Source organism: Pipistrellus kuhlii, unplaced genomic scaffold (assembly GCF_014108245.1).
Source record: "Pipistrellus kuhlii isolate mPipKuh1 unplaced genomic scaffold, mPipKuh1.p scaffold_m20_p_21, whole genome shotgun sequence".
NCBI lineage: Eukaryota > Metazoa > Chordata > Mammalia > Chiroptera > Vespertilionidae > Pipistrellus > Pipistrellus kuhlii.
Genome location: NW_023425520.1, coordinates 4738028 through 4764221, shown reverse-complemented (window position 1 = coordinate 4764221; position 26194 = coordinate 4738028). Strand labels below are relative to the sequence as shown.

The window sequence follows — 26194 nt, the reverse complement described above, 5'->3', positions numbered from 1 at the left end:
TGGCATGGTATTGAGATTGTGGGCATATTTGGCCTCTGGCCTACAAGGTCAGGACAGCTAAGTTTATCTTCATCATTCTTCAAACGAGCTAAAGCAACATTTTACCTAGGAAGAACAGCAGAAAATTCCAAACAACAGTTTGTTGCAAAATAGGGGGTTTCCTTCTCAGAACCTTTAAAAAGAACTACCTGCCCCTGAAGCGGTGCAGTCGTCTGGAGTCCGCCTGTATGTGGTGCTCTTGCGGCTGTCCTGGCCAGATATTTCAATAAATCTTTGCCTGCTTTTTAAAATAAATGATCAGCCTCTGGTGGTCTTATTTTGAACCCAGGGTTCAACCCCACAACACTCCTATGAAGCAGGAGGTCATGATTCAATTCCCAGTCAGGCCACATGCCCAGGTTGTGGGCTCGATCCCCAGTGGGGGGTGGGGGGGGCAGGAGGCATTGATGTTTCTATCTCTCTCTCCCCCTCTCTCCCTCTTTCTGAAATCAATCTATATATATATATATATATATATATATATATATATATATATATATATATATATTTTTTTTTTTTTTTTTAATAATGTTTTGAATGGAAAGACTGGACCAAATCTTAAGCCCATTATTCATCGTGAAAGAAAAATTTCCTTCACACAAAATGGAACTCGAGGTTGTAAGGCTTGTAGTGTTCCAGTGTAAGGCAACCAAAAGCATGTCTTGCTTTTTTACTGTTATGATTGGTCTGATCCAACTGTCTATGTCCAAGAGATTATTTTGACATTGACTTAGATAAACAACAACCTCTGTGTATTGATGCTATCTTGAATTTTCACCTTGGTCTCTAGAACAATTCTTTTAAGATCAGCAAGTTTCTGAAACTCTGCAAAGCATACCTCAGTGAATACCAACACAAGGGCCAGCTTTTTGTAGTTGGTTTAGTGGTAGTTTTTCTCTGGTCCATATAACCCACTGAGCACACAGTGGATAAGTCAGCGTGCCCAGGGGCTGGGGCATTAGCCCTGCAGGCCACAAGCTGGTTGGGCAATCCTGAATGGTCTTGGGCATCTCTCTTCATCTCTCTGGTCTACGGTTTCCTCATCTGTGAGTGCCCCACATTGGGCTGCCAGTTGCCAGTGTGTCCCCCCCCCACCCCCCATGTCCCATGTGGTTCAGGGTTCGGGCTCTGGAGGAGGCCACACACAAATGAAAGAGACTAGAAAATATTAATTTGAAAAAATGAAAGGGACTAGAAAATATTAATTTGGAAATATAGGGGCCAGGCGGAAGGACTCCAGCCCACTCTGGCCTTGTTATTCTTTTTATTAAGACTGTGGGATACACCCATAGCCTTTAGGCAGGCAATTCCAAGGATAGCCCATCAGCAAGGATTTACATAAAACTAAAAGGTGGAAGTTGCTTTAGCTACCATTGTCTCAACTAAACAGTGGGCGGTTGGCTCTGACCTTTCAGAGCTTCAAGGTTGACCAGCCTTCAGGTTCCTTGTCCACACCTCTCTGCTAGTGAGGACAATGGGCAGCTTCCAACACCCAGAGGACCTGTGCTAATCCCTGGAAGCCCCAGGATAACTCAGATCCAGTCTCTCAGTCAGTCACTAAGGTAGCGCACATGCTTTGTACCTGAGGTTAGGGAGAGGATCTTCACAGCCTTTCAGCCTGCCCGCCACAAAGAATCACTCACTGTGCTTCACTCACTTCCTAATCTACTATACAAATCTATACAGGCAGTTCTCCGGTTACATGGGACTCACCATACATCATTTCAGGATGACATCGTCATTCCCATTTATTTATTTTTAAAAAGCTTCATCATTTTGATGTATGTACATATGAGCTTTATGTTTTTTATTATTTATTTGCCACAAGTGAAGGTCAGGAATTGTTTATCTTTCTTTTAATTTGTTTTTTGTTTGTTTGTTTGGGTTTTTTTGTTTGTTTGTTTGTTTGTTTTTTACTGTTTCACTTCATTACTGCTGTGTATGTGCTTCCTGTGAGTGACATAGGTGCTTATGTAGGTAAATTCTGACTCACAGTGAAAATCCTGTTAATTACGTCACACCGTAGGAACGAATCTCCGATGTAACCTGAGGAATTACTGTATATAAAAGCCTAAGCAACCATTATGACAGGTTGACCATTTGCTATGACATGCACTGACCACCAGGGGGGGCAGATGCCACAAGAGCTGCCCCTGATGGTCAGTACGCCCCCACAGCCAACCTCCCATGCTGGCTAACCTTCCCTGGTCCCTCCCCCAGGCTGGCCAGCCCCCATCAGCCTTGATCAGGGCTGGCCAGCCAACCTCCTACAGTCCCTCCCCCTGATGGGCCCTGATCCCTGGCCAGGCGAGGGACCCACCCGTGTTCAAATTCGTGCACCGAGCCTCTAGTAAAATATAAAACTCCAGGAGGTTGGTTGAGGAAAATTATGGATATGAGTGGATTTCTCACCCTTTTAATAGGTTTGTAGTTGCTACATCTCTCTGCCTAAATTCGAAGTGAGACCTATTGACCTGGGTTGAACTGGGCCCAGCACAGTGCCTGAAAGAAAACCGGCCAGACTGAGTGCCTGAAGCTGTGTGTGATGGCAGCAAGGCCCTTACTTTCACGGTGATCACCTCTGGCTTTTCTGTGTCACTTTTAATAGGAGAGTCTATATGCCTAAGCTATATATATGCCTTATTTTTAAGAACAGTTTTTGGTTCACATTAACATTGAGAGGAGGTACAGAGAGTTTCCACCTCCCCCACCCAAGCATAGGTTCCCCCATTATCACATCCCCCACCAGAGTGGTACACTTGTTATAACTGATGAACACAACATTATCACCTAGCGTCTATAGTTTACATCAGGGTTCACTGTGTAATACGTTTTATTATGTGAGTGAGTGACCTGTGTCCAGCATCCTAGAACCATGCAGGGCAGTTTCATTGGCCCCCAAACCCTCCGTGCTCCCTTTCCCTGATTGTATTTATTGCACCTATGTGTCTATATCTATTCATCCCTCCCTCTAACTCCTGGCAACCATGGTTTGATTTGCTCTCTCCATCGTTCTGACTTTTCCAGAATGCCACATAGTCAGAATCATACAGTATGGAGCCTATTAGATTGGCTTCTTTCATGTAGTAATATGCATTTAAAGTTCCTCTCTGCTTTTCATGGCTTGCGAGCTCATCTCCTCTTAGTGCTGAGATACACTTAGTGGCCAGATTATTATGATCTCTGAACACATAATAATCTGGCCACTCAGTGTATATTCTATATAATAAAAGGCTAACATGCAAATAACTCCCCTCGACCAGGAGTTCAACCAGCAGTCAGGCTGGCCAACCACCCCTGTCCCCTCCCCCTGGCCAGGCTGGCTGGACTCACCCATGCACAAATTCATGGCCTAGCGAAGCATGAGGTGGTCATAATAATCTGGCCACTCAGTGTGTGTGTGTGTGTGTGTGTGTGTGTGTGTGTGTATGCACACACACACACACACTGAATGGCCAGATTGTTATGCGTTCAGACATCATAATAATCTGGCCACTCAGTGTATATCCCACTGTCTGGATGTCCCACAGTTTATGTACCCACTTGCCTATGAAGGACATCTTGGTTGCTTCCAATTTTGGCGACTATGAGTAAAGCTTCTATAAACATAGTTTTCAACTCCTCTGGGTTGAAAGGCATGTGGTCACTGGATCATAGGATGAGAACATGTTGGTGTTGTAAGAAAACGTCAAATTGTCTTCCGGAGCGGCTGCACCATTTCTATTCCACCGGCCATGAGAGCCAGCTCCCGCCGCCCCACGTCCTCGCCGGCACTTGTGGTGTGATGTTCCGGGTTGGGGCGATTCTAATAAGTGTGGAGTGACATCTCATTCTTTCAGTTTGCATTATCCTGGTGACATATGATGTGGAGCATCTTTCCATGGGCTTATCTGCCCTCTGTGCATCTTCTTGGAGAGGCATCTGGGAAGGCCTTTGGCCTATCTCAAAATCAGATTATTTTCTTCTTGCTGAATTTTAATGGTTCTTTGTATATTTTGAATAATAGTCCTGTATATGCTAGGGCTTTGTGAAAAAAAATATATATATACATATATATATATATATGATAAGCCCGGTCTGTGGCTTATCTTTTCCTTCCCATGACAGTGTCCTTTGTAGAGCAGAAATTATTTGTTTTAATGAAGTTCAGCTAATCAATTATTTCTTCCATAGATCATGCCTTTGATGTCGTATCTACAAAGTCATTCATCGCCAAAACCAAGATTGGCCATCCAGATTTCATCCATTTTTATCTTCTAGTTTCATAGTTTTGCATTTTACATTTAGGCTGTGATCCATTTAGACTTTATTTTGGTGAAGGGGGTAAGGTTAGTGTCTAGATTATTTGACATGTGGATGTCCAATTGTTCCAGCACTGTTGTATTGCTGTTAATTTCCCCCCTTCAGATTCGTTAATATTTGCTTCCTGTATTTTGGTGTTCCTATGTTAGGTGCATATGTATTTATGTTTGAAACCTTTACCATCATGTACTGCCTTTCTTTATCTTTTATCACAGTCTGTTTTAAAGTCTATTTTTTTCTGATACCAGCCTTTTCTTTTGCATTTTCATATGGTCTTTTCCTCCCTTCACTTCATACTTTTATTCTGTCACTCGTGGAGCTAAATTGGGCACTGGCCTAGGTAGGGAAGCCTATTCCCAAATTCGATGGACAATGAGGAGCCCTTAAATATTTTGAGCCAGTGAGCAACATGGTAAGTCCCTGGAAGCTTACAGGCAGGAGTCCGGGGTTGGGTGTGTGTGGGGGTGGGGGACACGCAGGGGGGACAGGAGTGGAGATCTGGGTGATCTCGAGCAGGCGCCTGGACATTTAGATGGGAGCCCAGGAGAGAAGATGGAGTACTACATCCACATCTAGGAATCATCTTTCCAGTGGAGGCTGAGAGGACAGATCAGCACCAAGAGGTGGGATGACAGCAGGTGCAAGGGCGGGACCTTCCCAAGCAGCCACCCTGCGGTGACCAGGAAGGAAGTGCAGCTGGTGGGAGGAGCCAAAGGGAGTCCCCACGGGCGGCCTGGAGGGCAGAGAAATGGAAGCCAAGAAAGGGAGCAAGAGCGGGTTGCACCTGTCCAGGGAGAATGAGTACTACGGGGAGGGGAGGGGAGAGGAGGGGGAGGATCAGAGTCTGCAGACAAGGCACCACCTGCCACGCCTCCCAGCCAGCCTGCTGTCATCCCACCCTACCCTCAGGCCCCCGCCAATCTATGCTGACCCCACCTCTGCACTCATCAGTCGCACTTAATCTGTTCCAGTGTCCCTTGCCTTTCCCTTAGTCATCCTTCTTCTGGACGATCCCGCTGTGACACAGAACACCTGGCCTCCTCTGTGTCCCTCTCCACTCCGCCCTGTCTGCTCTGCCAGACGGCCTTCCTGAAGCTGAGCCCCGGCCACGATGTCCTCTGCAGGGAGACCCCAGGGACTCCCCGTTGCCTATTGAAGGTCAAACTCCTGTGAGGGCAGCCCAGCTCTCACCTCAGCTCGTCACCATCACTGAGACAAGTCTCCTTTCCCTGGGCGCAGGACTAGCCCAGCTCTACTGCCTCCCAGTGGTCGTCTCTCTCTTGTGCAATACTGGCTTCCAAAGAGCCCTGATGCTGGCACTTGTCTATTTCTGAAAAGCCCACATTTGCTGGTTTCCTGCCAGCAGCATGTGACTGGATGCGAAGCTGGGGAGGGATGCCGACCAGCTGCTCCAGGGGCTGGGCAGGCGTGGCTCCAGCCCGCCACTGGTGGGACAGAGCCACGAACGGATGGGCAAGCGTGTCAACGGGATCACGTCACTGTTCTACTTCTGATAAAGACTAACTGGAACTTAAGAAAACACAATCCGCCCAGAGGGTCTATGGGAAGGGCTGGGCCTTCGAGAACTCTCCAGGAGCTCTATGCCCATGTGGAGTCTCTCTGGTTCTAACTTCCCTTCCCTGAACTTCCCTTCCCCGTGGCTAAACACCCCTCCATTGTGGCCCATACACCAGGGTGTGCCTGAGGCTTACCAGGTCTGCACGCACTGGGTTGCAACCCTTGCTTTTTCCCCTTGGTGAGGAAACACCTTGTGAACACTAAGTTTCAGCTGGCACTTCCATGGTATCCATGGCATCTTGGTGGGCGAGGTTTGATTGCCTCAAGGAAGTCTGGTCTTCCCAGATGGCCTTGGGTCCAGTCACAGGCCTGGGAGGGGGAGAACCCAACCTTGCACTTGCCTCTTTCCCCACAACGCCAGCCCCGTGCCCGGTCACGGGAGGCACAGAGTTTGGCGGCAGACTGACTCCGTGGGGCAGACGGGGACCACATGCTGAATGCATCCACATTCGCTGGGAGCAGGCGGGCCCTCCTACACCTGCCCCTTCCCTCCCTCGCAGAAGCAGCTACAAGTCCCGAGTCAGCTTTGAGAAGCAAAGCTTGGTCTTCGGTAACTGCCAAGCAGGAAGTGTAGCTCCAGCCTTCCTCACCCTCTGATCGGCCCCCGTCCCACCTCCAGGCACCTGGCCATGGGTGCCGAGGCCCTCCGGGAAGTGGGTGCTCCGGCCTCCAGGACCACGTGAAGAATGAGAGCCATCCTGGCTTCCCCGAGGGGTCTGAGACGCCCCCAGCCCCTGCCCCACTCTCCCCAGAAAAGGATCGGTTCTGGGCCTTCCACACAGAGGGACTCGGACCCTCCCGAGGGGTCATGGGTGTGCATGTGAGAGGAACGGGCATGAGCACTCTGTGCACCGGGGCCTGTCACGCTCATGCTCCCACACGAGAACAGCTGCTGCCCTCCCTGCAGGGTGACCTTGGGCTGGCCGCCAGGACACTCTGCTTCCATCTGGACAAAAGAATGGAAATGGACCTTTCCGTCAGCACCACAGACCCCGGTCCTTGGTGCACGAGACTGCCATGGGCACGCCCCACAGGTGCGTCTCTGCTCTCCACCCGCGTTCCTCACACTCAGGATTCCCACACCGAGCCCACAGCACCTCAAACACCAAGGTTTTATTCGTCTCTGGCTCCAGCATTCCAGCGTTAGCAGCCCATCAGAACCCCCGCTTCCTCCCATGAACACACACGTCTCCCCTTCAAACTGCGGGCGACGATTGAGGCAGAAACACCACCCTTATAACGTTCACTGTGTCTGGCCGGCAGGAAGCAGCAGTGCCTTCACCTTTAACAAGCACAATCATCCTTAAATAAAGTTACTGGAGATGCAGCCTTCAGGGCACAGGGCTGGGAATAAGACATCAGCATTTAAAAAATAAGAAAAAAGAAAGAGAAACCATACAAAAGGATGTGGGCCAGGAAAGAGCTAGGTTTAATCCAGAATTTAAAAAATATAGCCATGGACTGGATTGGAAAAAAAAAATCGGTTTTATTAAAAAAACAACTGATGATGTTGAGCAAGTGGGTGACTCTCCGATCACGTCTGACACACACATGCGCACACGCGCTCAGAGGTGTGCATTGCACTCAGGAGGCTCTGGCTGCCTGCAGAGGTCACTCCGACGACGCTACCCACCCAGGACACGCCAGCTGTGCCGAGTGGCTGTCCCTGGGGCGGGAGGACTCTCTCCTAGTCACTGCTTCACAACCACGAAGTCACAACCAACAAAGGGACCACAGTCGGCACAAGGCAACAGCACAAACTTTGGAGCTCAGGACTAGCAGGGAAGGGGGGCAATCAATTCCCACAAAAATAAGCGATCACTGGCATTTGTTTAGTGCTCATGCAGCCCCAGGGAGACCTGCTGGGGAAGGCAGGGCAGGTGGCTTCACCCCCACTTCTATGCCATCCACTGCACCGTGGGGCTCAGACCCCCACCTGAGCCCAGAGCTCTGCACGCCACTCCCTCCTGCTTCTGGCCTCGCCTGCCCTAAGGGGTTTCCCCAGAGAAGTCAGCAGCTTCTTCTCTGAATAACAGCAAACACCAAAGCCTGCAAGAAGTAAGCAACATGGTGCAACAAGGTGGCGAGTCTAAGTGGACCAAAGGGGTGGTTGGGTAACTATTTCAGAATTCGATGTTTTTTCCATTCACAGAATTCAACCGAAACACAGGACGTGTTTAGAGTCGTAAACACTTGCCATAGCAACATGGTCTCCAAGGGCTTTTGCACGCCAGTGGGGGCAGATGCTGGCGGGAAGTGGTGTCCCCGGGGGGTGAACCCCTGAGCTGGGACAGGCCAGCAGCTGACCCCCACCCAGGGGGATGGCCCAGCTCACAGCGCCCTCCCTGTCCCTCATCTGAGACTCCCCACACAGGCAGGGTCCCAAGATGAAAACTGTCCCAGTGCCACTTGGCTTCTTCCCAGTAAGTTATAGGAGCCAGGTCTGAGCCGCAGTGCACAGCTCAGCACTGACTGCCTGGGGCTAAGGGCCAAGGCTGGACCAGGCCTGCAGGAATGAAGCACACTGTGCTCAGCTCCTTTAAGAAAAAAAAAAAAGAAAAAGAAAAAAAAGCCAGGCTCTGAAAGGAGGCCATTAGGTCATCCCTTGAAAGTCTGGCAGCCAATGGAAAGCCGTAGCCAGAGGAACAGGCCCGCCCTCTCTCCGTGATAGCTTGGCTCGGACTCACCATCACAGAGAACCAGGGCGTTAGGCCCCGTGTTCTCCACTGATGAGGACCTATGGGGGCTGAGCGAGGCTCCAGAGGCATCCTGACTTGTGCATGAGGGTCTGGGCCTGTCACTGCGGAGAGAGGCAAACACCATGTACTTGCTATGTGTTTTCAAATCCCTAACCCTGCCCAGGGAAACAGGTCAGGAGATTGAGCCAAAGCACACACAAACAGGAGCTCCAGAGGCGCCGGGTGAGAAGGTGGATGTGGAAAGAAGTCCTAGGAAATGGCAGGACAGATGCCAGCCAGTAGCCAGACGCTGGCATTTCACGGGCTTCCATTTTCCCGAGCATGTTCTGTCCCCGGGAAGGAGATGGTCTCGCAGGCATGAGCCTCATCATTCCAATCCTGCTGGGGCCACTGTTCTTCCGGGTGACCCGGCATGGATGTGTGTGCCCACAGCAAAAGAGAATGTCGCAGGCCCAGGTCTCTGGTCCCAGAATTTTAAGGAAAGACAAAGGCTAAAGGCACATGAACATAACTGAATGAATGAAAGAAGAAAAATAAAAGTAAGCTGAAAGATCCATAGTGTTTGTTGGTGTGTGTGTGTGTGTTTTTCCCCCCCCAATGTACCTTTCCCCCAAACGCCATAAAAAGAGAAATTCAAAAATATAAACATATTTATTATTTTACATTCAAGTGAAACTCCCATTTGGGGGCTCAACGCGACTTTAGGCCACATTTAGCAATTTATTACTTTGGTGCCTTTTCCCCTGACCCAGTGGTCGACAAACTCAGTCAACAGAGCCAAATATCAACAGTGCAATGACTGAAATTACTTTTGAGAGACCAATTTTTTTAAACTTAAACTACATAGGTAGGTACATTGTTATTAACTTAATTAGGGTCCTCCTAAGCTGGCCTTTGCTAAAAACTCAAGGGGCCAAAGAGCCGCAGGTGGCTCTCGAGCCACAGTTTGCCGACCATAGCCCTAACCCAATGGAAGACTTCAGCCCTCTTTTTTAAAATCAGCTTTGCATCCCTAGCTGTCACACTTATCCATACACACACAGGCACACACACACACACACACACACACACACACACAAATCCAAAAACCTCTACGTAGAAAAATAAAGAATAAAACATTATCCATCCATTTTATACTGTGTCCTAGAACTTTTATATACATAATGTGCTCTTTTCGCTCTCATGGTTCTCAGCCATGCACACTTTCTCCCCCTCTGCGTGACCTATGACCCCAGGGGCGGGCGGGGCCTGCCACGGGGAGGCAGGAGAGCTACACCCCTCTTAGGGGAGGACAGAGAAAGCCACTTCTTGCTCTCCTTCCAAAGCCTTTCCCCACCTCCTACCACCTCGATAGGCCTCCGGTAGGTGGACAGCCTCTGCTAGGCGGCTGTCCCATCCTCTCCGCTCTCCAAGGCGTCAGTCGGGGGAACGGAAGGCCACCCCCTGAGAACTCCCTGCAAAAACAATCCCGCTGGGAGGGCGCAGGAAGGGGAGCAGGCAGGGAAAACCCTTTTAGAAATACAAGATTCTGGAGTCACGGCCCACAGCCCGTTGCTTTAGTAGGGAGCCCGACTCTCCAGCTTGTGCTTGGTGAGGAAGTACTTGAAGAACTCGTAGACCGACCAGGAGATGGCAGTGGAGGGCATCTGGTAGATGATGCGGGCCTGGATGCCCTTGAAGTAGCCGGGCAGGCCGTTGAGCCGGTACACCGTCCGGAAGGCGTTGGCCATGCCCGTGAGCCGGCCGCTGACATTGGCCAGGCTGAGGGCCATGTTCTCCTGAGTGTTGAGGAGGGTCTTGCAGACGTCCAGGGGGGTGGTGGCGGCCGCGGCCAGGGCCCCGGCCAGCCCGCCGGAGACGATGTGGGACTGTGGGTTGTAGCCCCGGTGGGGGTTGAGCTGCTCCTGCAGGAACTCGTAGGTGATGAAGTGGATGGACTGGAAGGGAACGTTCATGGTCAGCTGCGTGGTGTAGCTCCGGTAGAAGGCCCGTGGGCCCTCGGTCCTCCAGACCGAACGGATGCAGCCGAGGGCCGACGGGTGTGGCGAATTGTACATCTGCATGCGCTGTTTCACAACTGCAGGTGGGCACGGTGGAACCACAGGCAGGGGGCAGTGGGTTGGTTTGGCCCCACCCCGGGTCAGAGTGCAATGGGAAGCCAGGCCATAAAGAAAAACAAGCAAGTTTAGACACGCTGGCAACACGCAGAGCACGCACACGCAGCCCCAGCTGGAGACCACAGAGGGCCAGCTCCAGGCGGGCCCCGCTCCCACCCCAAATCTGAATCCTGCCCCTACCCTCCTGGACACGTGTCCCCTCTTTCCTTTCCTGGTCTGTCTGCCTATCTGTCTGTGTCATTAGCTTCTGTGTCACAGTGCTCTGGGGAGACGCTAAAATTATGCCAGCCCACTTCACTGACAAACTCCAGGGAAGACCCCTGCTTTGTTCATACAAAAGTAACGGTGGGTCAAGGGCCACGAGGCAGATGAGGGCCACAGTGGTCCCTCGTGGGAGTTGGAGCCATCCCCACCCATTGCCCAAGTGAACACACAGTATGTTTTTTTTTTGTTTTTAAAGGAATGAAGTCTGTCAGTCAACACGATGTCAAGAAGAGGTGGGGGTGGACACTGGATTTCTGCTCCTTTGAGAAGCAAACACAGTTCTCACCTGGTGGGCATGCGCTAACTGGTCACTGGCCAGGCCCCCTGATGAATCGCCTTAAACTCGCACACAGAGAAGCCCGCCTCCCTGTCGGGCCCGTTACGTCCCTGAAGGACAGAGCAAGTCCCCCGGGTGCTGGGACCTGGAAGGCAGCTGATTACAAATAAGACATTTTAACCTTAGGAAACAAACTTGTCAGCAAGATTTAAAATGTTGGCATTTATGCCTCTAAGGCCCCCTCTGGAAAGGGGTCGTTTTCTGGGGAGAGAGGAGGAGGGAGGCCCTCCTCTCACGGAGCCTAACCCGGCGGGAGCAGGCCCAGCACCAGCTCCCAAAGCTCCTCGGGCTCAGACCAGTGGGTGAGCCACTGGGACACAGGAAAAGCCCCGGTGGGGAGTCTGCACCGCTGGGAGCTGTTCTCAGTGCTCCCAAAGCCCACAAGGTAACGTGGGAGGAGACAGCTAAACAAACCAGCCAGATGTTCGCTTAGGAATAGAGCAACGCCTACAGGGGGATTCAGAATATTCTCATCTCTACTCATGTTTGAAATGTTCCATGATGATTTCAACTTCCTTTTACAAAAAGCAAATTGAGCCCTAGCTGGTTTGGCTCCATGTATAGCGCATCGGCCTGTGGACTCAAGGGTCCTGGGTTCGATTCCCATCAAGGGCACATGCCTGGGTTGGGGGCTCAGTCCCAGAAGGGCAGCCAATCAATGATTCCTTCTCATCACTGATGTTTCTCTCTCTCTTCCTTTTCCTTCCTTTCTGAAATTAAAAAAAAAAAAAGCACGAAACACACATTTAAAAAAAAAAAAGCAAATTGAACATAAGCCTCCATGAACTGCCTTGGACATGTGTGTCCCCCCCCAAATGTGTCTAAGGCCGAGAAAGGTTGACAAGGGCCAGAGGTGTGTGTGTGTACCATGATTTCAGACTAGTGCAAAAGACTCACCAGGAGGGCAATTCCCTGTCCCATCCCTGCCCACCCCCCACACCCCCAGGTTCTGATTGAGTAGACCCGGGTGGGATCTAAAAATGTGCCTTTCTGCCGAAACCGGTTTGGCTCAGTGGTAGAGCGTCGGTCTGCGGACTGAAGGGTCCCAGGTTCGATTCCAGTCAAGGGCATGTATATTGGTTGCGGGCACATCCCCGGTAGGCGTTTCTCTCTCATCGACGTTTCTAGCTCTCTCTCTCCCTTCCTCTCTGAAAAAAAAATCAATAAAATATATTTTAAAAAATTTTTTTTTAAATGTGCCTTTCTAATATGCTCCCAGGAGATGCTGGTGGCTACTAGTCCCCAGATCACACCCTGAGTAATTCTGCTTAAGAGAACAGGAATACCAGAAGCTCAAATACTAGTGCCCCTTCTTGAGCCCTTTAATAAAATGTGGTTTAAAAAAAAAAAAAGGTCTGTTGCTTATTCTGCCTAGGGACCAGGAGTCCTCTTGCCCGACCTTCCATCCCCCCCCCCCCCAACCCCCCCCCCCCAACCGCCGTTCCTGCCCCTCTGACCTCCCCCTGCCGCCCCCTGGGGCCGGAAACATTACCTTCTGCCGGGTTCATTACTGCATCGTGGAGCAGGGTGGCCATACTCCCAGCTATGCCTGCAAAACAAACTCCAGAAAATTACCCTCTGGGACCGGGCGCTCGGAGAAAGTTCTGGGACCTACAGTGAGACGGAACCTGGGCACAGCTTCCTAAGCAGCAAATCCACTGCCAACTCCACCCAGGTGTGCGCCGACTCTTAAACCCTGAAGTAATCATGGACATACTAGAGGACAATGGGGCCGGGAAGAGGCCCAGGTACCCACGTTTTCGTCTTGGGGGAACCTCATTTTCTCTCTGGCGGTCAATCCTGGGCAAAGGTTAGACCTGCTAACGCTGGATGGTGCCCAGAAAACACACCTTGTGGCTTTTCCCACAGTCTAGGTCTTAATGCTAGTGTGTCCCTCGCCTGGGTCTACCCCATGAACTCGCTCTGCACTTACACGGGGGGCAATCAGAGGGAGCGACACCATGCACACGGCTGAGAGGGAGAAAACACCGGGAAAGAAATCTTTAAGAAAATGTCTTAGTAAGACCTAGGCCAGTGGTGGGCAAACTCATTAGTCCACAGAGCCAAATATCAACAGTACAACAGTTGACATTTCTTTTGAGAGCCACATTTTTTAAACTTAAACTTCTTCTAACACCACTTCTTCAACACAGACTCGCCCAGGTCGTGGTAGTTTGTGGAAGAGCCACACTCAAGGGGCCAGAGAGCCGCATGTGGCTCGCGAGCTGCGGTTTGCCAACCACTGACCTAGGCACTAGGGCATGGGAAGAGGCCAGGAAGACCTGCATCTGGTAGCTGTTCAGGGCTAATTTGCCAAGACATGACTTGTCTAGGGCCAACCACCTGGCTTCAAACACCAGGAGTTTCAGCATCCTGGCTCAGGCCCGGGGTTTCCCTTTGGGATTTGGGTCTCTTCCTCGGTGGCTCGCATGCCCCGTAATTAAGATGAATGCTGGAAGGTGAAAGGAACCAGGGACCCCAGGATAAGGTTCCAGCAGTATATATATCCACCCCCCCTCCCTCCACACACACTGATGGCTCCCCAGAGAGGTCAAAGGGCAGTCAACCAGAGCACACACCACAGGGAAGCGGGCACAGCTGGGCAGATCCTGGCCTAAACTGGGCACTGTTTGGCATAACTTGGCATCAACCGGGTACCATCAAACTGCAGTCAAGGGGTCCAGTGACCAAGGAGCTAAACCAGTCATTACGTAAGGCAGTTTCAGCAAAAGGAGAGCCTTGAACTCAGGGATGGCCTCAGAGGAGGCTCTCAGTGACCATCTCAATAAATGCAATTCATGCCAGGTTTTTAAAAAGCAAAACAGCCAAAACTGGTTTGGCTCAGTGGATAGAGTGTCGGCCTGCAGATTGAAAGGTCCCAGGTTCGATTCCGGTCAAGGGCATGTACCTTGGTTGGGCACCTCCCCAGTAGGGGGTGTGCAGGAGGCAGCTGACGGTTGATGATTCTCTCTCATCGATGTTTCTAACTATCTCTCTTCCTCTCTGTAAAAAAATCAATAAAATATATTTTTAAAAAATAAAAAGCAAAACAGATGTCTACACACCAGCCAGACGGAGCTATTACTACCAATTTGGCTGATGGGAAGGACACTTTTGGGTTCTGCACAGAAAAGAGAAGGGAAAAAAGAAATTGTCGCTGGTCACCTCTACCTCTCCATCGTTGAACAATCAATTTTGTTAAAATGAGAGCACTGCCATCCACCGCCCCTTCCACACCCACACAGAAACTAAAAAAGCCAAACCCCACAGGACAAGCAACACCCCCCCCCCCCCCCCCAGTGGGCTCAGGAAGGCACATCTAGGAAAGAGTTGCCCTCCCACCCAGCTCCCGAACAACAGAACTACTGCAGCCCTGGATCGCAGAGAGATGCAAACAAACAGAAGAGAGTGGGGGTGACATTCCCAAACCCCCAGGAGCTTAAGGCGGGAAGGCCGTCTGCAGCTGGAGCAAATCCTTTTGTCAGCCATAAAACTTCTTGACCTTTTAAAGCTTAGTTACATCTTGACGTTGTAGAGACCTGTTGAACCAGTTTTTTTTTAAATAGTCTCAAAGAAGCTGTCCAGACAACTTTTTTTTTTTTTTTTTTTTTTTGAATCCAGCATTCAAAAGTTTTGTGTCTATTCAGGGTGGTTTTCCTAGATCTGATCATTAATGGCTTTTGAATGTGTTAAAAAATAAAAATAAAAAAAACATGAGAAAAAAAAAAAGACACAAAAACAAAAGGAAAAAGTGAAAAACCCATACAACAATGAAAACGGAAACACCTCTGTCACCAATCTCCCCAGCCTTCAGAGAGCGAAGAAGGGGAACGGAAAAAAGCATGTGTGTGTGCATGTGCATGTGTCTGGGGGTGTGTGCGCACACACACTCGGCGCTGGAGTTCTTTATTCATAAGCAAGCGTGGCGGAGACGAGGCGTCAGGCTGCTGGGGGAAGGGTCTGTTGAGGACAGAACTTTCTAACTGCAGACAAACGCTTTCAAATACCATTGGCTATGTGGCTGTTTCCGTGGTGGTGGAAAACGGCATTTAAAGTCCTTTTCATTTTCTCATAGCAGGCAAAGTACATGGCGTGGGCCGGCCCCGCGCCCATGATCATCACGTTGATCCCCCGCAAAGGCCTCCAGAAGCCTTCAGTCCGGACGATTTTCTTGAGGGCTCCGTAGATGCTTGTGTACTGGGCTTTGGGATCTGGATTCAAACTCTGCATCCGTGTCTGTGGGAGGGCAACAAGACAAGAAGAGGGGGGCATTAGTGAGGCGGTAAAGAGGGACCCGGAGAGAGAGAGGGAGAGAAAACAGCCCATTTTCATCGTGTCACAGGATTCCTTGATGAAGAAAGCACGGTTCTCGCCTTTCTGGGTTGCTCACTGCTCGTCTCTCCTCCCTCCCAGACACACACACATTCACATGGGTTCCATTATACCCAGCCATGGCGGTAAGGATGAGACACAGGATTTAGAGTAGGAAGGCCTGCCACTGGCAAGCTGTGTGACCTTGGATGTGTCCCTTAACCTCTCTGGGCCTTGAGAATACTTTATTAAAAACAAAACAAAAAAGCCCTGGCCGGTGTGGCTCAGTTGGCTGAGCATCATCCTGTCATCCCATGCACGGAGAGGTCGCTGGATCAGTTCCCCATCAGGGCACCTGCCAGGGTTGCTCCCAGCTCAATCCCCAATAGGGAGTCAACTGATGTTTCTCTCTCATCAATGTTTCTCTCTCTGTCCCTCCCTTCCTCTCTCTCTAAAATAAATTTTTAAATATTATTTTTAAAATAGTCATACAAAGTACAGCATAGGAAACAGAGTCAATAACACTGTAATAACAGCCCAGCCAGCGTGGCTCAGTGGCTGAGTGTCAATCTAGGAACGATTTGATTCCTGGTCAGGCACATGCCCAGTTGTGGGCTCAATTCCCAGTAGGGGTCGTGCAGGAAGCAATTGATCAATAATTTTTCTCTCTCAACATTGATGTTTCTATACCTCTCTTCCTTTCCTCTCCTCTTTCTGAAATCAATAAAAATATATGCTTTAATAATAATAATAATAATAATAATAATATTGTAATAACTACGTAAGGTGTGAAGTGGGTACTAAAGTTATCAGGGGGACAAATTCATAAATTATATAATCACTACCTAATCACTACCCTGTATACCTGAAACTAATATCATATTGAATGTCAACTGCAATGATAAGTTAAAAACAAAACAGGGTTTTCATGACCATCACATGAAACAATGCATGTGAAAATCCTCAATAAACTCAGAGACCTAGGGGCACATGAGAACTGGGTATTGCCCTGGCAGGTGTGGTTCAGTTGGGCATTCTCCCAGGCACTGAAAGGTCACTGGTTGGACTCCTGGTCAGAGCATATGCTTGGGTTGTGGGCTCAATCCCCAGTAGGGGCATATTGGAGGCAGCTAATCGATGTTTTTCTTTTTCTTCCCCTCTATCTAAAATCAATAAAAACATGTTTTTAAAGAAACTAACTAGCATGATTATTATCACCCTGTTGTTCCCACTCTGGTTCTAGTCTTCTGTGTCCTCACTTATCTGAGACCTCCCTGTTCTGAAAGCCCCTGTCCAATCCCAACCACGAAATCTCCCTGGATTCTAGAGCCCGCCTGGCATTTTTGCCACACACATTTTGCTGTAAACCTCTTTGCCACAATCATTTTTGCAGCACAGCTAATTGGCCACAAGGCAATTTTGCTGTAAAAAAATAATAAAAGATTAAAGAGGGGCATAAAAAGGGACACAATGAAACATGAAAAATTAAAAGGACTTTATTGCACAAAATGAAAATAATCGTCTTTCACGTCTTCCAAGTTTATTTGCTTGTTGATTCGTCTCCTCGTGTAGCATCACACTTTTTCTCTTTCCGCCACAATTTCTTCCTTCATTAAGAGAGGTCTGTTTCCAGCTAAAGAACCGGTGATGCCCTCGCAGACTGTTGTGAATCAGCAGCCAGCTCCCTGGTATTTGCAGAGCTTGAATAACTGTTGGTGTTGATGGGTGTGAGGGCTGAGTGTGGTTCCCAAAGGATTTGTAAACTGATGCGTGATCCTTTTCTATAACAGGATGAAATCTGGCTTCCCAGGCTGTTTTATAATCTGCTTTCTACATACTTGTCATCATCCACTACTTTAAGGCCACCACGACTACTCGTCACTGTACAGACCATTACAAGGGCTGAGATTACATGTAATACACAAAGGGGAGTAACTGTGAGAACTTGGTCTGTGGAGAAATGAAACCAAACTCACATCTAGGTTAAACACATGATGCCTTCCAAATTGTAAGCCAAACTACCAACTAGTCATTTCTTTTTTATTTCTTTATTGATTAAGGTATCACATATTTGTCCTCATCCCCCCATTCCCATCCCAACCCCCCCCCCCCTCCGTTGTCCGGGATCACTGGTTAGGCTTATATGCATGCATGCATGCAAGTCCTTTGGTTGATCTCTCCCCCTCACCCCCACCCTCCCCTACCTTCCCTCTGAGGTTTGACAATCTGATCGATGCTTCCCTGTCTCCGGGTCTGTTTTTGTTCATCAGTTTATGATGTTCATTATTTCCCCCAGATGAGTGAGATCATGTGTCACTAGCAATACACTTACAAGAATCGAAAATGAGACAAGCCATAATGGTTATGCTGAGAGGAAAATGAATCAGTCTGTAGTGAGTTTCTTTCTGGGCCAACAGGTCTTTTGAGTCCCAATTTCAATGTCAAATAGTTCCTTATGTGTACATGTCAGCAATGATATTTCAGTTCTGGATGGTGTCGTTTTTATCTTTTACAGTGAAATGGACTTAAGGCAAAAATGCTTACTGTGGAAGCACCTAGAAACCCCCCCCCCCCACACTTTCCTCTCACATTTCATCCTTTTACATTTCATCCTTATCAGATAGCACCTAAATATAAGCCAAGTTGTTCCTATGTCTTTCACATGCAGTCTGGACTCCTTGAGGCAGAGATCGGGCTCTCCCATCTCTGTTAGTGCCTTCCCAGGCACCCCAGTAGATGTGATAGTTAATCTTATCCGACAACCCGGTGAGGCCATGTCACCGCACTGGCACCAGATATGGTCAAACACTAGGCGAGGTGTGGCTGTGAAGGTACTCTTTAGATGAGCTTAACATGAAAGTCAGTAGACTTGGAGAAAAACTTCAGAGCGTGGGTGGGCCTCATCTAATCCATCGAAGGCCTGAAGAGAAAAATACTGAGGCCCCCTCCCCTCCCCCCAAGGAGAAAGAATTCTGCCGCCAGACAGTCCTTGGACTTGAGCTGCAACATCGACTCTCCCCTGGGTCTCCGGCCAATCTGCCCTGCAGATTCTGGGCCTGCCAGTCTCTTTCAGAGAATGAAAGAGACTAAAAGAGTGGTTCTTTCAGAGAACCACTAAATAAAGACCGCTCCCTGACCTAGCACTTTCTAGCAATGACCTCCATCTGGCCTGTGAATAAGAGACTCACCTCTGGTTATGTGAGGAGGAGGAGGTGGCGAGGGGTGCGTGGGGAGGGCAGTGTGGAGAGAAAGGAGGCAGAAAGCAGTGGAGCTCATTGTGCCAAGGCTCCAGAGCCAGCCAAGCCAACGCCATCTATCTGAATTCCAGCTCTGGGAAACACCTGCTGTGGATGGGCATCAACAATGCCCAAACCTCTCCTACCCCCACCCCACCCCACCCCCACCCCACACCCCCACCTTCAGGGATGTGAAGAACTCTCTCTCCCTTACAAAGCTGCTCACATCAGCTTACAGAGGAAATTCCCAATTCATTTCTCACTGCCCCTTTGTAAAAGGAGGGGCGGGGCAGTGGGAGGAGTAAATATTATTGAACGGAAACGCGCCATCCCCCTATGGGAAAGAGGCGAAAACCTGGGCATCTCTGCACACTCCGTGGACTTCTCCATCCTCCGGGGGAGGTCACATGGAATGACACATGCCTAGAGCAGAGAGAGACCCAGGCAAGGCCCCTCTGGGCCCATCACAGCCATGGTGGCCAGGTCTGAGGGCAGAGCCTACAGCACCTTCATTTCTTCAACCCGCCGGCAGGGAGCACCCACGCGGGTCGGGCACCTGGACACGGAGAGGAAAAGGAACGTGTGTGAAAACGGGGAATGGCACAGACTGCTCAGGTGCCCAAACGGAGCTCAGAGACCAGGCTGCACCATGACAATCGTGGTGCCTATCAGCAGAGAGGCTGAGAGAGGCTGAGGGTGGCCAGGGAAGCAGTGAGGCAGAAGAGGCCGGAGACAGAAAGGAAGTCATCCGTTCAGTTTCTCTTTCTCCCATCAATGACTCGGCCAGTAAAACATACCAACTGAGACCAGAGAGCAGTAAAAGAACACACCTGTGCACCAGCGATGAAGAAAAAGTTACGGTGGCTTAGAGACAACCCAAGTGCTCATCAATGGATGGACAAATGGATCAGCAACATGTGGTCCATGCGTACCAATGACTATTACTCAGCCTAGAAAAGGAAGGCCCGTCTGACACCTGCTAAACATGGGTGAGCTGGGAGGGCCTGATGCTACATGAAAAAAGCCAGCAACAACACGCAAATGCTATATGATCCCACTCAGGAGGTACCCATAGTCAAATCCATCCGACAAAGAGGAGGACGGTGGTTACCAGGGGTGAAGGGGAGGAGGTGAGGTTAGTTAGTGTTTAAAGGTTGCGCAGCTGCCTGGTCTGGTGTCTCAGTTGTTTAGAGCCATGGTCAGCAAACTGTGGCTCGCGAGCCACCTGCGGCTCTTTGGCCCCTTGAGTGTGGCTCTTCCACAAAATACCACGGCCTGGGCGAGTCTACTTTGAAGAAGTGGCATTAGAAGAAGTTTAAGTTTAAAAAAAAAATGGCTCTTAAAAGAAATTTCAATCGTTGTACTGTTGATATTTGGCTCTGTTGACTAATGAGTTTGTTAAAGCATCATATCATCCCAATACACCAAGGTTGTGACTTTGATCCCTGATTGGGGCACATACAAGAATCAACCAATAATGTATAAGTAAGTGAAACGACCAATCAATACTTCTTGCTTGCGCGCTCGCGCTCTCTCTTTCTCTCTCTCTCTCTCTTTCTCTCTCTCTCTCTCTCTCAAAATCAATCAATAACTTTTTTTCTTTTATTTAAAGGAAACATTTTTGGTTTTGCAGCTTGTAGAGCTCTACCGATGGATGTTGGCGATGGCAGCCCAGCCCTGTGAATGTACGTAGGGCCACTGACCTGCACACTTCAAAATGGTTACGACGGCTCCTGTGCTACTATGTGCATTTTACCACCGTTTTTCAAAAACTCAGGGAGGAGGTGAGCAAAGGGAAAACTATTAATAAAATGAATGAAGTAGGATGCACGGAGGGAGGGCAGAGCTTCAAAAACAACAACACAATGACACACCAGAAGCAACTGAGCTGGAGAATTTCACAATCCGCCTTTCCGGGCCTGTGTTTCAGTTCCTGCTCAGGCCTTGCTCCATGGCTCTCCGTTTCCTCTGCAGAGACTCCCACTCTGCACTTTCATTCTCCCTCCTGACAAACGCGGGATGCGCACCGCCGGGTTAGAGGTCCCAGACATCCTGCAGGAGAGCCGCCGCTGAAACTGGTTCCACAAGGCACTCCTTCCACGCCTGTCTGTGGCGATGGAAGCCCTGGCTCTCGGAAGAACCAGTCCTGCCCTGCAGAGCGCACTGGACAACACCGGCTGTGGCCAACGGGCCTGGAAGCAGGAAGTGCGCCACCAGCTGCAGGTGGCAGAGGACCCCGGAGGCGCCTGCAGCGTGGGCAGCGGGGCAGCCGGGAGACAGGGCCCGGGAAGGGCAGTGGACATAGAGGAGAGCCCTCTGCTGCAGGTTATCATGGCACTCAGCACACTGCATGCCTGCCCCCTGCTGCGTGCTGTCATGCTACTCCGCACACTGCATGCCTGCTGCCTGCCCGAAAGGGGCAGGTGGAGAAACGTGCCTTGGCCCGGAAACCAGGAAACCCGGGACTCCGGCCTGGTTCCGCCACTCACTGTGTGGCCTGAGCAAGCCCCTCTGGCGATGCTACAGGAGGTGCCATGTCAATGACACAAACTCTGGACTGGCACTGGCCTGGCCAGAAGGGAGTGAGGGCTGGTCGGGCCCCTCGCTCAATAACTCCCCCCAAGAAGACAAAACAGGACCAGCAAGGCCCATCGTCTCACTGACAGAGGGCGGGCCACAAGTGGGGGAACAAGGAGAGTGGAAAATACGCTGCTGTCCCAGGTGAGCTGGCAGATCAGATGACGGGAGCTGCGAGGGCCCCGGGCACAGAGCACATCTAGCTCAGCGTCTGCCTGTTCCGATGGGACACTGGGACCCGAGCGGGAAAGCCCCCGACCAAGAGCATACGGACACAGAGGCACGGATCTCAAATCATCTGGGACCCGGGCCAGGACCAGCAAACAAAAGCGAAGGAAGGAGCTGAGCCTGGCAGGGAGACCTCACCTCTCTGAGCATCCCGGCTGAGAATAGCCCCGCCCGCCCCAGCCCCTGCAGCCTCACCCGGCCACTGTCCACTCCGCACCTGGACACAGCGGGGGATTCCTACCCCTCCTTCCTCAACCTCTCAAAATAAGAAAGAAGTAATAACATAAGAAACTCCCCATGCCGTGAGTACACGCGGCCCTTAAAGGGCCAGGAGAAGATAATAAAGCACCTGCCCACTGATCCATCCCAAAGCACCTGCTGAGATCTCACTCTGGGGAGGTGAATGGGGAGACGGGCAGGAGTCGGGGCTCCCGGCTCCCACCCAGGGGCCAGGGCTGCCCTCCGGAGGCCAGCCAGGATTTCTGTCCCAGGCTTTCTCCCAGAGAGAGGAATGCAGGTGCAGAAAGCTAGAAAGTTCTAGAGAAGCGCCAACTAACGGTAGCATCTGCCACCCAGTGTCTGCTTCGGAAGGAGAAATCCAATGGCTAAGTTGACGTCTACCCCATCTGCCCACTGTCCCCAAGGAGCACTGTCACTAAGCTGAACCACAGTAAAATGTCTAAGCCAAGAGCAGGCCCAACCCCAGCCTCCTTCCCACGGTCACAGGCCTCGCCCATAACCCATGGCTGGCAGCTCCCCGGTGGCCCATTCACCACAGCACGGGGTGCTCGCTGCGCTGCGGGCTACTGATGGCACCCCGGCGCCCACCCACCACCACCACCAAGGACAGAGAGTGCTGGGCCCGAGAGCGCATTCCCACGCAGGCCTCGCTGGCTGAGATGCCGCCCCTGGATCACAGCTAAGCGGGGAGGAAGAGGCATTTGGGGCACAGTGATTTGTGGGAAGAGGACCGCCTTCCGGAATAAAGCCACAGGCCTCCCTGAGGGCTTGGGAAGCCTTGTCTCACGTCCCAGAATCCTCGGAGGCCCACCCACCACACCGGGGAGAACCAGGCACAGTAAAACTTTCAGCACTCGCTCCGAGCTCAAATCTGCCAGCGAGATTTCACGCCCAGCTCTTCGGAAACACATGCAGAAGTCATCCAAAATGAGGCATCGGCGCACCATACACACACACACACACACACACACACACACGCTCCTGCAGGAGCCCTCACAGGGAGCCAGGCCCTCACGGCACTCATCAAAGTGTATTCACCAGCTCAAATTTCCAAGCACATCTCTTTACGTCTCCCAAACCGGCAAAAACGTGCGCAAAGAAAACATACTTTGCCTCTCTCTTTCCTTTAATCAAGAGGAAAGCTTGATCCTCTTGAAGTTCAAGAATCAGCGAGAGAAAAGAATTACTCATCGAAAGCAGTCCTTGCCTCTCCTCCCCGCGCCATTGGAAAGGGAAGGGGTGTGGTGGTTAGAGTTTGGAAGCAGGTAGCAGGTGTGCACGGGAGTTCCAGGCCTAGCCCTTCCGAAAGCCCCTGTTGAGAACCATGGTTTTAGAGCAAGCGACGGGCCAGCTCCGGAGGAAATGGGGCAGGAGAATGGAACAGAGAAAGGATGACAGGGGGCAGCTAAATCACATCAGCACCAAGTTTCCTGTCTCCTCTGGGAATCCCAGACAACCCCTCAGCTTCCGATGTCGGGAGGGAGTGGCACAACACGTGAGAACAAGCCAGCGAGGCTGTGCAGCCTGTTCACGTGTGTCCCACGGGGCCCAGCATCAGAAGTCACATCCGCCCTCTGAGCAGACCGGCCACTCCGACGTTCGGTCCCCTGCCGCCCTGGAGGTGCGGGCCTGGATTGCCAGGGGGAACAACGTCACGAACACACTCCACGCACAATCCTGAAACCGTCAGGGCTCACCAGGGGCAGGCATCAGGGCAGTGCTGCCTCGAGGAGCAAAATGACAAAGTGGAGAGTCTTCATCACAAATTTGGTAAAAAAAACAAAAACAAAAAAAAACCTAAATTTGCCCTACCTGGTTTGGCTCAGTGGATAGAGCATTGGCCTGCGGACTGAAAGGTCCCAGGTTGAATTCCAGTCAAGGGCATGTACCTTGGTTGCGGGCACATCCCCAATAGGAGGTGTGCAGGAGGCAGCCGATAGTTGTTTCTAACTTTCTATCCCTCTCCCTGCCTCTCTGTAAAAAAATCAATAAAATAGCCGAAACCGGTATGGCTCAATGGATAGAGTGCCGGCCTGTGGACTGAAAGGTCCCAGGTTCGATTCCGGTCAAGGGCATGTACCTTGGTTGCGGGCACATCCCCAGTGGGGGGTGTGCAAGAGGCAGCTGATCGATGTTTCTCTCTCATCGATGTTTCTAGCTTTCTATCCCTCTCCCTTCCTCTCTGTAAAAAATCAATAAAATATATATTTTTTTAAAAGTAGAAAAAACAAACAAACACAAATTCCATCAAGACAACCAAAACCAAGTTCCTTAAAATCCCCCCAGGGAAGAAGCCCAGCCCAGCACCAACCACCACTCCCCCTGGGACCAGGCCACCGTGGGAGGAGTCAGACCCCATCCCTGCCAGCCCAGGAGGGGGCAGCAGAGGGGCAACTTGAGCTGCACCTCAACTGAGGGAAGACCCGTCAACAGAGGTGAAACGGAGCTGCCATCAAATACTCTTGGATTTTTGGACTACGTGTATGTGTTCCTTTACAGCCCAGACAAGGGGAGAGAATAACTCGGGCTGAGGGGGGCTGTGAAGGTGCCGGGGGGCCTGGGAAACGGGAAAGGGTTGAGGGAGGGATGTGCAGGGGATGCAGAAGTGCGGTGCGGATGGACAGGGAGCCCAGGACGCAGGCGGGTGGCTGAGCATTAGGCGATCGATACGTATTTGCTGGAAGAAAGGCAGGTTGGGGCTGGACCATGGGAGGCCCTGCATAACTGGCTAGGGCGTCTGGAATTTACTTTATAGCCACGTGTTTCCCACGGTTACCTATTGCAAAGGACCCTGGGAGCCACGGAGAGCTGCACAGGAGGCAAGACGGAGGGCTCCCTGCCCTGGGGAGCAGGCAGCCGCCTCTGCAGCAGAAGCCTCCGCTCAGGCTGCCCACTCTCTCTCCCCACAGCCGCGGCTCCTGCCCGGCCACGGTAACGGCACAGGCCACTGCAGGCTGCATCCCTCACCCCGGGGACGCCAGCAGCTCACCGCCCTGCCTATGGGCAAACCTTTCCCGCATCCCTTTATCCGAGGAGCCAAACCTGGTTCCTCCTCCGCGTCTCTAGAACATTCTACAGCAGGAGGAGGGAGGGATGAAAGACGCTGTGCCTGGCTCAGGCCCAGTGCTCCCAGGATACACTGCGGTTGCGGCCCGCCCAAAGGATTAAATTATTTCTGCTCTACAGGCGGCCAAGCACCCAAGGTCCCCGGCCACGGGCTCGTGTTTCCTGGGTGGGATGGGTGACCTCCCCGGGAGCCCAGAGGACACGCGGAGGGACTGGGCTGGAGGGGAGGCCGGAACCAGCGGCCGGCACGCCTACCCACCTTGCCTGGCTTCCAGCAAGACGAGCAGGGGCTGGGGCCCCAGGTTCGAGCCCCACACCTGGCAACTCAAACCGGCGTGGTCCCAGGCAAACCCATTTGCTTCTCGGAGCCCCAATGCCTCTGTTCACAAAACAGTCATAATTAAAACAGCCATACTGAACCCGGTTTGGCTCTGTGGATAGAGCGTTGGTCTGCTGACTGACAGGGGCTGGGGTCCCAGGCTCGATTCCGGTCAAGGGCATGTAAATCGGTTGCGGGCACATCCCCAGTAGGGGGCATGCAGGAGGCAGCTGGTCGATGTTTCTCTCTCATTGATGTTTCTAGCTCTCTATCCCTCTCCCTTCCAGCCTGTAAAACATCAATAACATATTTTTTTTTTTTTAAAAAACACACAAAACAGCCGTGTTAGCAGCCAACAATCCCCATTGACAAACTAGGAAACTGAAGCACAGAGGCCCTGAGCTCCTTGCCTCCCAGGTCACAGATGCAGACAGAACTGGAAGCCAGGCGGCCAGCTCCAGGGGCCATGCCCTTAACCACAAGGCAACCACCTCTCACCGCAGGATGGACTGGAAGGGCTCACCGGTGAACTCCAACGTCCTCTAAGATGCCACAGCACATATGCCCCACCCTCTGGTAGAAGAGGGAGCAGGCCTGGCTGTGTCAGTCACCCCTCCTCGCTGGTGCAGTGTATGCAGCTCCCGATGGGGCCTATGTCCGCCCTGCAGCAGGTGCGCTCACAGGCAGTCACAAGCACAGCCCCACGGAGGACGCTCCGCTCCCCGGGTTCCCAATCCTGGTCGTGGGCCTGGCGCTTGGTCCCAAACGGAACTGGCTGGTTCTAACACAAACCCATTCTCTCTTCTCTCTCCTTCCAAGGTGCTTGTACCACTGGCCTACCCAGACTGAGACCTTCTGCCCATCGATGAAAGCCTGGCCCT

General features: G+C 51.3%; 1 protein-coding gene across 4 annotated transcripts in view; it reads right to left on the bottom strand.

The window, feature by feature from the left end:
• Positions 1-9578: 9578 nt before the first annotated feature.
• Positions 9579-26194, bottom strand: part of SLC25A37 (solute carrier family 25 member 37) — a 40874-nt gene continuing 24258 nt past the window's right edge. The window contains exons 2-4 of one of the 4 annotated variants that reach the window (XM_036450306.2): positions 15344-15572; positions 12829-12885; positions 9579-10695 (exon numbers count right to left, since the gene is read on the bottom strand). In XM_036450306.2, coding sequence (XP_036306199.1) covers positions 10175-10695; positions 12829-12885; positions 15344-15572 — 807 coding nt within the window. In that variant the 3' untranslated portion in view covers positions 9579-10174. Of the gene's footprint in view, positions 10696-12828; positions 12886-13092; positions 14244-14838; positions 15063-15343; positions 15573-26194 lie in introns of those variants that run through there. The other 3 variants (XM_036450307.2, XM_036450308.2, XM_036450309.2) reach the window with 3 other exon arrangements.